The sequence below is a fragment of the Eurosta solidaginis genome, chromosome 1 (assembly GCF_040869045.1).
Source record: "Eurosta solidaginis isolate ZX-2024a chromosome 1, ASM4086904v1, whole genome shotgun sequence".
Lineage (NCBI taxonomy): Eukaryota > Metazoa > Arthropoda > Insecta > Diptera > Tephritidae > Eurosta > Eurosta solidaginis.
This window is the reverse complement of record NC_090319.1, coordinates 376,444,083-376,458,311: the sequence shown is the minus strand read 5'-3', so window position 1 is coordinate 376,458,311 and position 14,229 is coordinate 376,444,083. Positions and strand designations below refer to the sequence as shown.

At 37.8% G+C, this 14,229-nt stretch overlaps 2 protein-coding genes across 5 annotated transcripts in view; one reads left to right on the top strand and one right to left on the bottom strand.

The window, feature by feature from the left end:
* Positions 1-14,229, bottom strand: part of WASp — a 113,873-nt gene that overhangs the window by 13,651 nt on the left and 85,993 nt on the right. For all 3 annotated transcript variants that reach the window (XM_067763148.1, XM_067763147.1, XM_067763149.1), the window contains exons 3-6: positions 4,196-4,295; positions 3,587-4,128; positions 3,305-3,502; positions 3,045-3,224 (exon numbers count right to left, since the gene is read on the bottom strand). In XM_067763148.1, coding sequence (XP_067619249.1) covers positions 3,045-3,224; positions 3,305-3,502; positions 3,587-4,128; positions 4,196-4,295 — 1,020 coding nt within the window. The remainder of the gene's footprint in view (positions 1-3,044; positions 3,225-3,304; positions 3,503-3,586; positions 4,129-4,195; positions 4,296-14,229) is intronic.
* LOC137238308 (putative nuclease HARBI1) lies at positions 6,112-13,208 on the top strand. 2 transcript variants are annotated; one of them, XM_067763151.1, is made up of 9 exons: positions 6,112-6,246; positions 9,982-10,113; positions 10,195-10,514; positions 10,569-10,672; positions 10,751-10,898; positions 10,963-11,398; positions 11,471-11,545; positions 11,610-12,004; positions 12,067-13,208. In XM_067763151.1, exons 2-6 carry the CDS (start codon positions 9,992-9,994, stop codon positions 11,340-11,342), a joined length of 1,074 nt encoding a protein of 357 aa, XP_067619252.1. In that variant the 5' UTR covers positions 6,112-6,246; positions 9,982-9,991; the 3' UTR covers positions 11,343-11,398; positions 11,471-11,545; positions 11,610-12,004; positions 12,067-13,208. The 2 variants fall into 2 exon arrangements, with proteins under 2 accessions (XP_067619252.1, XP_067619251.1); XM_067763150.1 differs by having other exon boundaries at positions 10,963-11,545.

Here is a 14,229-nt window from a genome sequence, read left to right as displayed (position 1 = left end):
AGTGCTTGCCAAACACTGCCGAGGGGCGACCCCGCTTAGAAAAATGTTCTTCTAATTGAAAAATCTTATTTCTAAAATTTTGATGTTGCTTTGCCCGGGAGTTGAACCCAGGGCATACGGTGTGATAGGCGGAGCACGCTACCCATCACACCACGGTGGCCGTCATAGTCGGATTTCGTTTCATTTTCTGTACCAAGATAAAGTGAGTTCATATAAGTACGTGAACTAAGTTTAGTAAAGATATGTAGATTTTTGCTCACGTTATCGTGTTAAGGGCCGAGCGGAAGGGCAGACGGTCGACTGTGTATAAAAACTGGGCGTGGCTTCAACCGATTTAGCCCATTTTCACAGAAAATAGAATCTATGACCCTCCAAATTTCACAAGGATTGGTTAATTTTTGTTCGACTTATGGCATTAAACGTATTCTAGATTTTCGATATCGAAAAATTGGGCGTAGTTATAGTCCGATTTTGTTCATTTTAAATAGCGATCTGATATCTCTCATCAAGATACCTCAAAAGTTATTCTAGTTATCGTGTTTACGGACTGACGGACATGGCTAAATAAATTTCTTTTTTCGCCCACATCATTTTGATATATAGAAGTCTATATCTATCTCGACTAGTATATGCCGTTACGGATTACCCTTATGCGAGCATTGTGAATTCATACAAGTGGCGAATGTTTGAAAAAAAAAAACGTTCATAATAGTAAACAGCCTGGATCACCTGTTCGATTACTTATATAATTAGCTCAATAGTGGTTTTAAAAAAATTTTTTAAACGACTGCATTTTTAAAATGTTTGCTTAACTGGCTGCTCATATTTTATGTAATAACTAGATTTTAGAAATGAAAATCAATATGTAGTCTGATTTTCTGTATACACTTTTAAAAGAAAAGCTGCTTTGAAACATAAATGGGCGATTTATGGCACTTCAATTTAATAACCGCGAGCAAGAAACAAAGCTTTATTCCATTCTCTGGCCATTCGCGACAGCCATTCTCTCTGTCAAGGCGAATTCAGTTCCAGGTGTTGTTATCCCAACAGCTGATTGCTTCCTCTTGATTATTTTCCATATAACGCCTTGTACTACAATATGTCAGTTAATTGAAATCAATGAAAATTTTCTTTTGACATGACATTCTTCTGTACGGCGAACGGGTTGAATTGGCTTTGCCACCACCTGGTATGGATTCGCCTTGCTCCCTATCAGGTATTATTTGACAGGTAGGTATGGCAATGCAGGAATAGAAAGATTTTTCACTTGTATGAATTGACAATGGGCAAGGGTCTTTAAGTCAGTAAATAAATTTTACAGCTCTGCTCGACAGCTTCACCACATAAACAAAGACCACGATAATTTTCAAAAAGTAGGGTGTTATTTCCTTTTCTTGACGGGCATTATTTCCTTTTTCAAATAATTGCTTTTTTCTAATGGGCGTTATTTCCTTAAAAAGAAAAGAAATAAAGCCTGCGGGCGTTATTGCGTTGCACCGAATTTTATTTCACTGCTTCGTATTGCGTTATTTATACTTAGTACTGGAAATTCACTCAATTTCTGCATCACTAAGTAGCAAAAACAAAAGTTAGAAAACAAATCTGGAACCATTTGTTTAGATGCAATGGTTTGAGTTCATGGTTTAGGGCACCATATAACATTGCTTAGCTCTTTTGTCTACATACATATTTAGAAAACCAGTTATATCTTTCTAAAAGCAAAAATTCAATTTCGCTCGGAAATAGTTTCGAAGCAGATAAAATAGCCAGTTGAATTGAATAGCAAACACCCGGAACGAGAACGATATTAGGTTGATGTTGCTTTAAAAAATTTACTAGCTACCGTTATCTATACGTAAGCCCCTCAAGTTTTTAACATCCACCTCAAATGCAACACTGTTTAGTATCAACAGAGAATGAAAACAAGCAAGCATGGCAAGTATAACAATTCCGGAAAGACTAGGATATTACCCGACCAAGACCTGTTAATTCAGAACCCCTCTCATCCGTCACCTTCCCCTGTTGTTGTTGTTGCTGTTGTAGCAGTGATTCGCCCCATCCAATAGGTGCGACCGATCACAAATTGTCATCAATATCCTCTAACGGGAGTCCAAGGAAACTTGCTGTTTCAACAGGGGTGGACCATAATGAAAGGGGTGTTAGAGGCGTTGGTTCCAAATTACAATTAAAGAGATGGTTGGTATCATGTGGGGACACATTGCAGGAATACATTTTGTATGTCGGGGTTGATTCTGGATGGGTAAGAGTTTAACCTGTTACAGTATCCAGATCGATTTTGAGCTAGAGTGACTCGCGTTTCCCTGGGGAGTGTGCGTTCCTCTTCCGCAAGTTTTGGGTACTGTTCTTTGAGTACTGGATTCACCGGGCAATTCCTGGCATAAAGGTCCGACGCCTGTTTGTGGAGTTCACTGAGGACCTGCTTGTGTTTTTTGGCTTCATACGGCTGAGTTCTCAGGTGCCGTATTTCCTCATAATGCTTACGGAGATGACTCCTTAAGCCCCTGGGCGGTTTTGGCTCATCAATCAGATGTCTGTTGGGATGCCCAGGTTTCTGGGTATTCAACAGGAACTGTTTGGTTAGCATCTCATTTCTCTCCCTGATGGGGAGTATTCTCGCCTCATTATGTAGATGGTGTTCTGGGGACAAAAGAAGACAGCCCCTGGCGGTTCTGAGAACAGTATTTTGGCAGGCCTGTAGCTTCTTCCAGTGAGTAGTTTTTAGGCTTGGCGACTATATAGGGGACGCGTAGCATGCAATCGGCTGGCCAATTGCTTTGTAAGTGGTAATGAGCGTTTGTTTGTCTTTTCCGCAAGTACTGCCAGCAAGAGATTTGAGGATTTTGTTACGGCTCTGGATTTTCGGTACAATTGCGGCTGCATGCTCACCAAAATGTAGATCCTGATCACATTCCCCTCATTATTGCCGTTTAAGAGAAGCTGATAAAATAATGGGCTTCTTACTTTCATCCCGAGATGGTGTAATTGCATCCCTAAAAATTCCTTTACGCTATGCAAACAAATACCTTCAATTGTGTGCCTTTTCGAATGCTCTCCATAAGCGTACTGTGAACATCTGGTATAACCGGGGGAAGCGCGGTTGGCCGTTTTGTTTCATTTAACGGCGCATCTGTTGCACATATTGCAGGCTCTTCAACCATTGCTGGAGGTGGCGGTGGTGGAGGTGGTGGTGGTGGAGGTGGCGGCTATGGAACGCGTGAGTGATAGAAGAGAAATATTTTTGTAAATTAGTAAAAAACATTAGCACGGAAATGTACAAACTTACAGCTGCCGCTGGTGCAGTCACCGTAGGTTGTGGTGGCGCTGGTGGTGGTGGTGCAATATTTATTGGAGGCGGTCTTGTAGGTGGTGCTGGTGCGCGTGATGCACCTGGCACTGTTGTGGGCACCGGCGGTGGCGCTTGTCGCGCTGGTGGTGGTGGTGGAGGCGCAGTCCTTTGGCTTCCAGTTGTGCCATTTTGATGCTATTAAATTATTTATATAAAATTTTAGTAAGTTTTACTTATTTTTTTTTTTTAACTCTTCCACACATTCAATTAAGCACTTACATGCTGATGGCGACTTGGCACTGGCGGTGGCGCAGTTGGTACAGTGGACGTTGGTGAGTCAACGCGCTCCGATTTCACCGAAGCCAGCACATTGTTGCTCTGTATGAAGTCGTAGATGAAAGCGCGCGTATCACGATCCTTCAATTCATTTTCAGACACACCAGCTTTGGCAAAAAAACTTGTAAGTACTTCATCATTCTCATTGCCAGTTAAATCGAAACCTTTATCCGCATCCCAACCAACGTGACTGATATGTACAAAATTCGTTGGTGTACTTATATCTGCTTTTGTTACTCGCTTTCTTTGTCCTTTGTTAGAGGAACCGGATAGACCAAAACTACTGCTGAGGAAATTTTTACTTGGAGCCACTGGATTTGGCCCAGGAGTAAGAGTAAGGGTATTGATTTTTTGTGAATTATTGCGTAATTGCACGCTAGAATCTGTTGTTGCTTGACTAATTGCTGGTGTTGATCTATTTGCGTCTCTAGTAACGGATGGTGGTATATTTGGCGCAGCTTGCGCTTTGGCACGATTTCGTTTTTCTGTAGAAAAATGGCAAATATATATTCTAAAATAAAAGCTTATCTGCATTTGGGTATAAGAACAAACCTAATTTCTTTCGATTTCTCGTTTCAATTGTTGTATCCACAGCCCTGTAAAATGAGTCGCACTCCTCCTCCGAAACAAAGTTTAAGCCTACGTGTCCATCCTGGCGAAAAATTTTAGATTTTAAATTTTTATTTAAAAATTTTACATAAATTACTAATAAATTTAGATACATATCACGTATGACGTTTCCTTAACTTAATATACAAAGGCGAAGCATGCTGCTATGAAGTAAACAAAAATACTGTGACGAATATTAGTATCACTAAGCTGATACTAAGTAAATAAAGGCACAACAATAAAGCAAGCTGCCACTTTAAACAAATCAATCATCATTTACACATATATACAAGGCAACGAAGTGATATTCAGAAACACATGTAATCATCAGCCGAAGTAGTACTCACATATACACACGCATATGGCTACAAACTACAAATATACATGTAAATGGCTGGTAACCAAGCATGAAGTTCGCGAAATTACTAGACCTTAGGCGAAATGGGTGAACGAGGAAACCGAGAGTATAAAAGCAGCGGAAGCTGAGGCATGACTAATCAGTTTTGATTTAAGCACGCTATTAGTTGTGAAGTATAAGTGTTATTGTGAAGTACTCTCAAAGTAGTCTAATAAAGACCATATTGCATTGTAGCAACAACACTGTGCTTTTGAAATTCTTTCATAATTATATTTAGTTGGCATTGATTTTTAATTGTAATATTTTTTCTTGCCATAAATTTTTTTTCTTATATTGTCATATTACAATTCAATAATTATCGTGTAATTTTTAAATCGTTATAAAATTAAAATATTTTTTATAAATCGGTTTTGTTTTAATTTAAACAACGCGATAGCATTATTGAATATTGGAGTTATTTATTCAACAGTTTAGCGATTCGAACGTTAGCAGAAGGTTGCAAATAAGCAGAAATACCCTAAATTCGTTACAATACATAAAGCCTGAAAGTATGTGATAACTTACCATACGTCTGTCAACGGATGTTGAATTCATGTATGAGTGCACCCAATACAAAAACAAAACATAATCCCGACTATTTTTAGAAGTTCTGGCAAGACACAATACATACAGACATAACAAAATCTCTCACTACAAAAAACTAAAAACAACACGTTTATAGCTAACCGAACTAAAAATTAAGGACCTCATTCTCTATTAGTTACGAAACGAAAGTTCGTTTCTCCACAGAGACGAATCGCTAGTGCATTTGCACTATGTTAAACGATGGCATCATATCATTTGACAACTGCTTTCGCCTGCCTGTTTGACATAAAGAAACGTAAAGCCTGAACGAAAATGACAGAAATACCATTTCTAGACGAAATCGTTTGAAGCCGATACGCTCGTCTGAGTTATCGTTCGCAATACAGGGCCCGAATTACGTTTTCCGTGATCGAAACGGCAATCGTACGAATAAAGATTACGTGACTGATCGTACCTATGACAATATTGGTATCATTGTAAATTTTACCAAGTAGCGCAACTAACAGCTGATCGGTGAAAATTCGAACATTCACACGCACAGTTCTCGACTCAGTTTCAAAAAAAACTTTAGATTATTTAATTCAAATTTTAAAGTGAGATAATCATTACAAATTTATGTATACAGAATATATATGACGTTTTTGTTGTTATTAAAACAATAGTTTTATTTATATTAAATCTTTTATCATTTTTTTTTTTTACTTTGAAAAAACTCCGAACACCATTCCTTCATTATATGACATTCGACTGCCTAGTCCACTGCCTTCCACTCTATTCGCAACATAACCTCTACTTAAGCTGCCAAACTATATAGTAAACAATGATTGGTATTATGAGGTACGTTCAGTAACGTATCGTAATTTATGACAGACAGTAATAGATTGAATGGTGATTTGTAATAGATATTTTGACATTTAAATGTCAATTTCTATTTGTAAATAATACAAATTATTTATTTACAAAAAAATTACATGTGGAATAAATACATAAAAAATATTTTAAAGGAATCTACAAGGAAAAAACAAGTGCTGATTCCAACAAATTAACGCAGGTAATTATAGTGATGAGTGCACAGTGATTTAACAATAAATATAAATACGAGGTGGTAGAGAGATCCTCCTAGTTGCCGGATTAGGTAGTAGTACAGTTTACGGTACCCACCCTAAAGTTGGGCTAAGATTTTCGAGTGAGCTATCAAAAGACGCGTATTAATCTCGAGAACAATAATCCGAAGGCGGAAAAGAAAAATTTTATCTCTGTCCGGAGATATTTGCAGTTGAAGTTGGCGATTTTCGTGTGGTTGTTGTTGTGTTTTTACCCACAAAAAAAATTGTGCATCACCGTGGCGGTAGCCACGGTTATACCGCACACCCGGGCTTGGGAAGGCGTAGCCCAGGGTTATTTTTTATAAGCGCGGCCGAAGGCCGCCAACACAGAAAGGTGTTCTGCGCAAAAATACTATGGATTCCACCCCCCGTTTCGGAAGTACCACCGGGTCTTTTTTCGGTTTTTCGTTAATAGCTTTTGAACGGGTAAAAAAGTTAACTTCCGCTTTCGGATTCTTGATCTAGACGTGAAAACGCATCTTTTGATACCTCACTCGAAAATTTTGGCCCAAATTTCGGTGGGTACCGTAAACTGCACTATTACCCCGGATTATTGTTGTCGAGGTCAATACGCGTCTTTTGACACCTGTTTCAATATTTTTGGTAGCGTATTAGCAGTCGACCCCTCAACTAGACCTTTACCGTAGTTTGTTCAAACAATTGTTCCTGCGGGAAGATTACCATCTACGCCGCTTACGCTGGAATACATTCCCCTTATGCATAGAATAGAGATTTATGTGCTCTTTGTTATATGTAAATATTAAATGTAACAATTTAAAACAGGGCTGGACTGCTAATACTCGTCCAACAATATCGGAAGAGGCGTCAAACGACATGGTCACATAAAAAAAAAGGTAATAGTCTAGTTGAGGGGTCGACTGCTAATACGCTACCAAAAATATCGAGAGAGGTGTCAAACGACGCGTATTAATCTCGAGAACAATAATCCGATGGCGGAAAAGAAAAATTTTATCTCTGTCCGGAGATATTTGCATTTGAATTTGGCGATTTCCATGTGGTTGTTGTTGTGTTGTACCCCCAAAAAAAATTGTGCATTATACCACACACCCGGACTTGACATGGCGTAGCCCAGGGTTATTTTTTATAATCGCGGCCGAAGGCCGCCAACGCAGAAAGGTGTCCTGCGCAAAAATACTATGGGTCCGACCCCCGGTTTCGGAGGTACCCGCGGGTCTTTTTTCGGTTTTTCGTTAATATCTTTTGAACGCGTTAAAATTTTTATTTCCGCCTTCGGATTAGTAATACTGATGTCAAGACGCGTCGTTTGACACCTCTCTCGATATTTTTGGTAGCGTATTAGCAGTCGACCCCTCAACTAGACTATTACCAAAAAAAATTGTGTAGAAAGGGGTTTTGCACGGCTTTAATATTGACCCCAAACAGGTGTTGCACGAGCCGGGGTAGTATTTTATAAGCGCGGCCGAAGCCCGCCCATGCATATAGGTGTGCTGCGCAAATGCTATGGGTAATTTTTCGGGGTTTCGGGAATATCTTTGGATAGACTCAAAATATGGTTTTTTCGCATTCGAATCAATGATAGAGGGTTTAAGGCGCGTTCTCTGCCACCTCACGATATATTTAGAAGTATATTAGCAGTCGTCCCTCTTGTAATTATTCGTTATTGTAATAAAGATGACAACAATTTGGTAATTCTATACGACAGCATGACACTGCTAATACGCGTCCAAAAATATCGAGAGAGGTGTGAAACGCGTATTGACATCAGTATTAATAAGAAAAATTGTATCTCTGTCTGGAGATATTTGCAGTTGAAGTTGGCGATTTTCATGTTTGTAATGTTGCGTACCCACAAAAAAAATTGTGAACATAAGTGTTTTGCGCGGATATAGTTTTGGTGTCCAAACCGGTGTTGGACCCACCCAGGGTAATTTTTTATAAGCGGGGTCGAAGGCCGCCAATGCGGAAAGGTGTTCTGCGCAAAAATACTGTGGATCCCACCCCCGGTTTCGGAGGGACCCGTGGGTTTTCGGTTTTGCGTTAATATCTTTTGAACGACTTAAAATTTGTCTTTTCCGGTTTCGGATTATTAATACTGATATCAAGACGCGTCGGCGTTGAAACCTCTGTCGATATTTTTGAACGCGTATTAGCAGTGTCATGATGTCGTATAAATCTACCAACAATTTTTATAAGGTGTTCGAAGAACCGGTACTCTAGGCTTCCTTTACGTGGTTGTTGTTGTAGCATTGCTTCGCCGTATCCACTAGGTGCGACCACTCACAAATTGTCATCAATAGGCTCTAACGGGAGTCCTAGGAAACTTGCAGTTTCAACAGGGGTGGAGCAGAGTGAGGGGTGTTAGAGGCGTTGGTTCCACATTGCAATGACATATGTAGATGTTTGGTGTCATGTAGGGAAACACTGCAAGCAGACATACATTATTAATGTCGGGGTTGAATCTGGATAGTTACATGTTACAGTATTCAATTGAAGTTGAGCCAGGGAGTGTGCTTCCTCTTCTTTGAGTTCTGGGTATTTTTCCTTAAGAACTGGGCTCGCCGGACAATTCCTGGCATAGAGGTCCGACGCCTGTTTGTGTAAATCTCTGAGGATCTGCTTGTGCTTTTTTGCTTCATACGGTTGTGTTCTCAGGTGCCGTATTTACTCATAATGCTTCCGGAGATGACTTCATAAGCCCCTGGCGGTGTGGCCTCTTCAATCAGATATCTGTTGAGATTGATATTCAACAGAAACAGTTTGTTCAGCATTTCATTTCTGTGCCTAATGGGGGAGTACTCTCGCCACATTGTTTAGGTGGTGTTCTGGGGACATAAGAAGACAGCCCGTAGCGGTTCTGAGGGCAGTAATTTGCTAGGCCTGTATTTTCTTCCAGTGAGTAACCTTTAGGCTGGGCGACCATATCGGGGACGCTTAGCATGCAAACGGCCGGCCAATTGTTTTGTAAGTGGTAATAAGCGTTTTTTGTCTTTACCCCAAGTGATGCCGGTAAGAGATTTTAAGATTTTATTATGACGTTATATATATTAGGAAAAATTGCAGTTCCATTCTTCCCAAATTTTTGGGCGTAAGGCACCCGGTAGCGTAATGCTATCATCGTGGATGTTGAATGTGGTCCACATTTGGCGCGTCTATGTTGTAAATAAGGTTGCCGATGCTTTGGTCGGTGACAATATCAGGTTTGGTAAGGCGAAATAACCGGAGAGATCGATGAGTGGGCCTGTGGTCATTATTGTGCAAGTGTGGAAAGGACACCACCCTGTGCTACCCCTTGTTTAATTCTTCTAGGTTTAGATGTTATGTTCCTGACGTGCACCGATGCTTGCCGACCAGACATAATTTGCGGTCAACCTTTTGAGACTTGGAAGAAGGGAGGACCCTTCCAGGTCTTGCAGTAACGTGCCCTAGTTGACCGTCTTTATCTAGTAGAACGCTATTTCGCCTTTTTGTCCGTCTGTAGATCAGAATGCCATAGATCGTGGTGGGACCTGCCTAGAATTATGCAATTTTCTCCGGTGAGTAGTGCGCTGATTTCAGGGCGGTATACACTGGGGCATCAGGTGACAGGAGGGATGCAGATGTTGATACTTTCTAGTTTTTGTTATACCACTACTTTACCCTAACCAATAAGCTCTATCACTCCGAGAAATACCAAGAAAACTAACGTTGTAGTTTTTTAGAGTTGAAAATATGGAGCCGGAACTACTTTTCTTTTTAGAAAGTTCCGACGAAGACGTGGATGGGCATGACCAGAAGGTTGTAAGACGCCAGCTAAGAGACAAAAGCAATCCTCTTTCTCTGTCTGAAAATGCGTAAGTTCGTTTATAATTTCACTATAACTTGAACATTTGTGAACTGTTACCGAATCGTTTATATAACTGGCTAATTTTTAGGTTCATTAAAAGGTTTCGTCTTAATAAAGCAGCATTTAATTATGTCCTGAGGAACACAAATTTCAATTGCCATTCCTCAGCAGCTGCACCGCACATCATCCAGTTGGCAGTAACGCTTTCGTTTCTTGGAAGTGGCAGTTACCAGCGGGCGGTAGGGGACGATTACCTTATGGGAATGAGTCAAAGCTTGGTTTCAAAATTGAGCACCATAGTAGTGACTGAAATAGAAAGAAATCTATGTCCAGAACATATCCGTTTTACACTGGAGAGTTTGAGTGGCTGTATGGAATGGTTCTACGAGAAGTATAAGATACCACGAGGTGAGAAAATTAAATAAATTTTTTTGGATGCGCCCAAACTTTTCCCCCTTACAGTAATTGGATGTATTGACGGTACCCATATTGGCCTGCAGAAACCCAGCGAAAACGAACATATGTTTTTTAATCGTAAGGGATTTCATAATTTAAATGTAATGATTGTAAGTTAAATATAAACTTCGAAGAATATAACGATCGAAAGAATTATTTTATCCGTATAAACACGTATCTTGCTGCAGATATGCGATCACCAATACAAAATTAATGCAATAAATGCTAGATATGGAGGGGCTGCACATGATTCCTTTGTATGGAAGCAATCAGAACAAAGAATAATGCTAGAAGAGAAATTTGAAATAAATTCTAACAATAATTCGTGGTTACTTGGTATGTATTTTTTAGTCAACTAGTATGAACTATGGGCATTTATTCTCTACTTTCATTTAATTAGGTGATTCCGGCTATCCACTTGAACCTTGGTGTATAACCCCATACAGAAATCCTGCGGAGGGTTCAAGTGAGAGTGTATTTAATGCGGTTCACTCAAAAGCCAGATGTATGGTGGAGAGAACAATTGGTATTTACAAAGGGCGGTGGAAAATACTATGCAACGATAAGCGCGGAAGATATACCCCACAAAAGGTGGCAATGTTTTCCAACGTTTGCGCAGCTCTACACAACATATGTATGGAATTTAAAGTCCCTTTTAACCAACCAAGTGTAACTGCCAATGATGTTGCTGTGAATGATATTGATATAGGCGAGCATACACAAATTTTAAGAATTGGTCAAAATATTCGAAACCAAATAAAGCAATCCCTTCTTAATTAAAATACAAATGGCCAATCACAAAAGTTAATATACAGGTGTCTTATCTGAAGTTCTTAGTAAGTTTGGCTTAAGATGAAATATTTTGGCAATTTTTTTTCAAAAAAGTGTGTCAATTACACATAATATAGGCAATGTAAGTTGAGAACTTACCTGGAGTGGCTCTGGCACAAGCCCTACACCAATTTGCTCCAGACGTTTTTACAGTTAAGTGTGAGAAATTCAGGAGAAATAACTAAATAAACTATAATAATCTTTTCATGTTTACAGATGCTTGGTTGTCCAAAATAAGCACAGTAATAAATTAACGCTTGAGGATGAGCAATTTAAAGAAAGTTATTGAAGGTGTACATGATTATTACAACGATGTATTAAGTTATTCATTAGCAGATTTTCCTCAACCTGATGCTCAACGTATTTCCGAAAAATGTGATCCTGGTAGGTTGCGCAGTAAATTGTGCTGCCAAGCAGATTATATACGACAAATACCGTGCTTAGTGGAATCACTTCAAGCTAATATAATGCGAGCACTGCAAGATCTTGAGTCAACTTGGCATGGAGAGTGTTCATCTCGTAGTTCGTCAAGTATAGCTAATTTCGATTATAAAATATTGCAGGAAGGGGGAGATGCTTTGCCTCAAAAGGGTTTCGAATCTGATAAAAAGGTATTTGGTGGAATTCAGTTTTACTTAAAAAATGTTATTTTTTTAAATTTCATGTTTTACAGATTTTATTACTCATAGAAGAAAAATCTAAAATACAAGAGCTTAATAACCGCAGGATGAAGTTCATCGGTTGGAAAATACAACTGCTCAAGTTGGTAATGATCGTGTATCACTGGGTCCAGTTCAAGCTGGTTCTGTACGTTATTGTGAACTTCGTCGATAGCTCGATCGAATGAAAGAAGACCTTATACAATCAGATGCAGCACGAGAGGACCTGAAATTTAAGGTTCAGCAGCAAGAAAAGGAAATTCAAATAATAAAACAGCGTAATGACGATCTGATAGTAAATATCGTCCATATTTATAATGCAACCAAAGATTTGCTATTTTCATTCACGTATTAATTTTATCTTTTTCCATTAAAAAAAAAACACTTCTGAGTAAATACAGCTTAAAGATGAAGTTGACGTGCTTAGAGACGATAAATTGAAAGAGTGCGAAATCGAAATGGAAACATATAAGAAAAAATTCGTGGAATTTGTAAACTTTAAACTGGCTTAATCTTCTTATATATTGACATATAACTTTCTAAAAAAATAACGAAAATAATTTAATTGAAACGAAATTAGCTGGGACAAGGTTTTAAAGGCGCCACCCCGTGTTTCCAAGAAAAAAAGTTGGGATCTTCCCACCTCTTGTATATTAACATAACGCCAACTTTCATCGTGGCAAATATTTTACTTGTTGTTAACATTTCAATCTGTAAAAAATCTATTGGTTAGGGCCTTTGTGAATTAAGCTAACGATATGCACATGTAAGATAAGAGATAAAAAGAATAACAATTTTTATCAGAATTTTTTTTTATTTATTAGCTAAAATCATTACATGATTTGTATAACTAAATTTATAGTATTTAAAAATAACTATACTAAAAAATAAAAATATGACTGGAGTTCAATAAATTTTTTGTATTCAATAAATGTATATATATATTTATATAATAAATACTATCCCTTAAAACTATGGAAATTTTTTCGTTCAAGATTTAAATAAGGTTCAACATTTTAATTTCAGTTCTTATATACATACCCAACAGGCATTTCTGTAAATGTTTTGAAAAGTAATTTAAAGTAAACTTGTTGTGTTAAACGATTCCAGTATTAAATATATATATATATATATTTTTTTTTTCAGAAAACATTTTATAAGTTTTGTGAAGAAACGTTGATATGCAAATTAGCTGTGAAAGCAAAGAGTATATATTTGTTAAGAGGCGTCACTCGATACTTTGTTGTTGCCAAAGCAACCCTGTCATGTCGAATGTGATTCTCAAGGAAGTTTTGTTTAGTTTTTTTTAATTGAATCCTATATAGTTATGCGGTAAAGTGACTTCGCATAATTACGATTTTTGGAAAGAGAATTAATTAATTAATTTAATACAATCATTAAAATAAACACAAATACCCCACGAAAATGTATAGAAGGCGTTTTTATAAATACATCTGCTAAAAAAAAACAACGACTACCTTGAGAAAACATCGAGTAATTTGCTTTGGCAACAACAAAAGTATCGAGTGACGCCTCTTGACAATATATACTTTTTGGTGAAAGTAAATTGTAAATGTTTCCAAAAAAGACGACAGAACTATTTGCCAATATTTTTCAACTTCGAAAATTTTAAATTATTTTCATGAGAGGGAATGGCTGCATTTAAACCGTTTCCTGGATTCTCCTACAACTTATTCGAAATGCAGCCATTCTTTATTTAATATGTGAATGAAATTCAGAATTAATTCATATGTAAATTTACATACACCTATGTATTTCTTAATATTATTGAAATGATTGAAATAAAAATTATCATTTATAAAAGGTTTTGGGAAATTATTTATAACAAGCTTTCTTTTCGAATTTTTTTTATAGGCTTAGAAGTAAGCCGTTTCGATTATTTCAAGCTTAATTCTAAACAATTTGTAAACAAAAAATCAACGTTTTGTAAGCTTAGTGTTTGTTTGAGAAAACTTTATAAATTTACATTACGTTTACTTTGATTGTTGGGTATATATGTAATAAAAATATTAATAACTAGCTGACCCGGCAAACTTTGTACAGCCTCAGAACGTATGGGCGGTGTCACGCCCCCTTCAGGAAACATTTTAATTCGCTACATTTCCGAAATTATTTTGAACAGGTATTCAATATTTGGTATGGGGATTCCATATCTG

Bases quoted from the DNA above. Each gene is read 5' to 3' on its own strand.
- LOC137238308 (XM_067763151.1), top strand. From the start codon at position 9,992: ATGGAGCCGGAACTACTTTTCTTTTTAGAAAGTTCCGACGAAGACGTG. The intron at 10,114-10,194 runs GTAAGTTCGTTT...GCTAATTTTTAG, and splicing joins CTTTCTCTGTCTGAAAATGC to GTTCATTAAAAGGTTTCGTC. The intron at 10,899-10,962 runs GTATGTATTTTT...TCATTTAATTAG, and splicing joins CAATAATTCGTGGTTACTTG to GTGATTCCGGCTATCCACTT.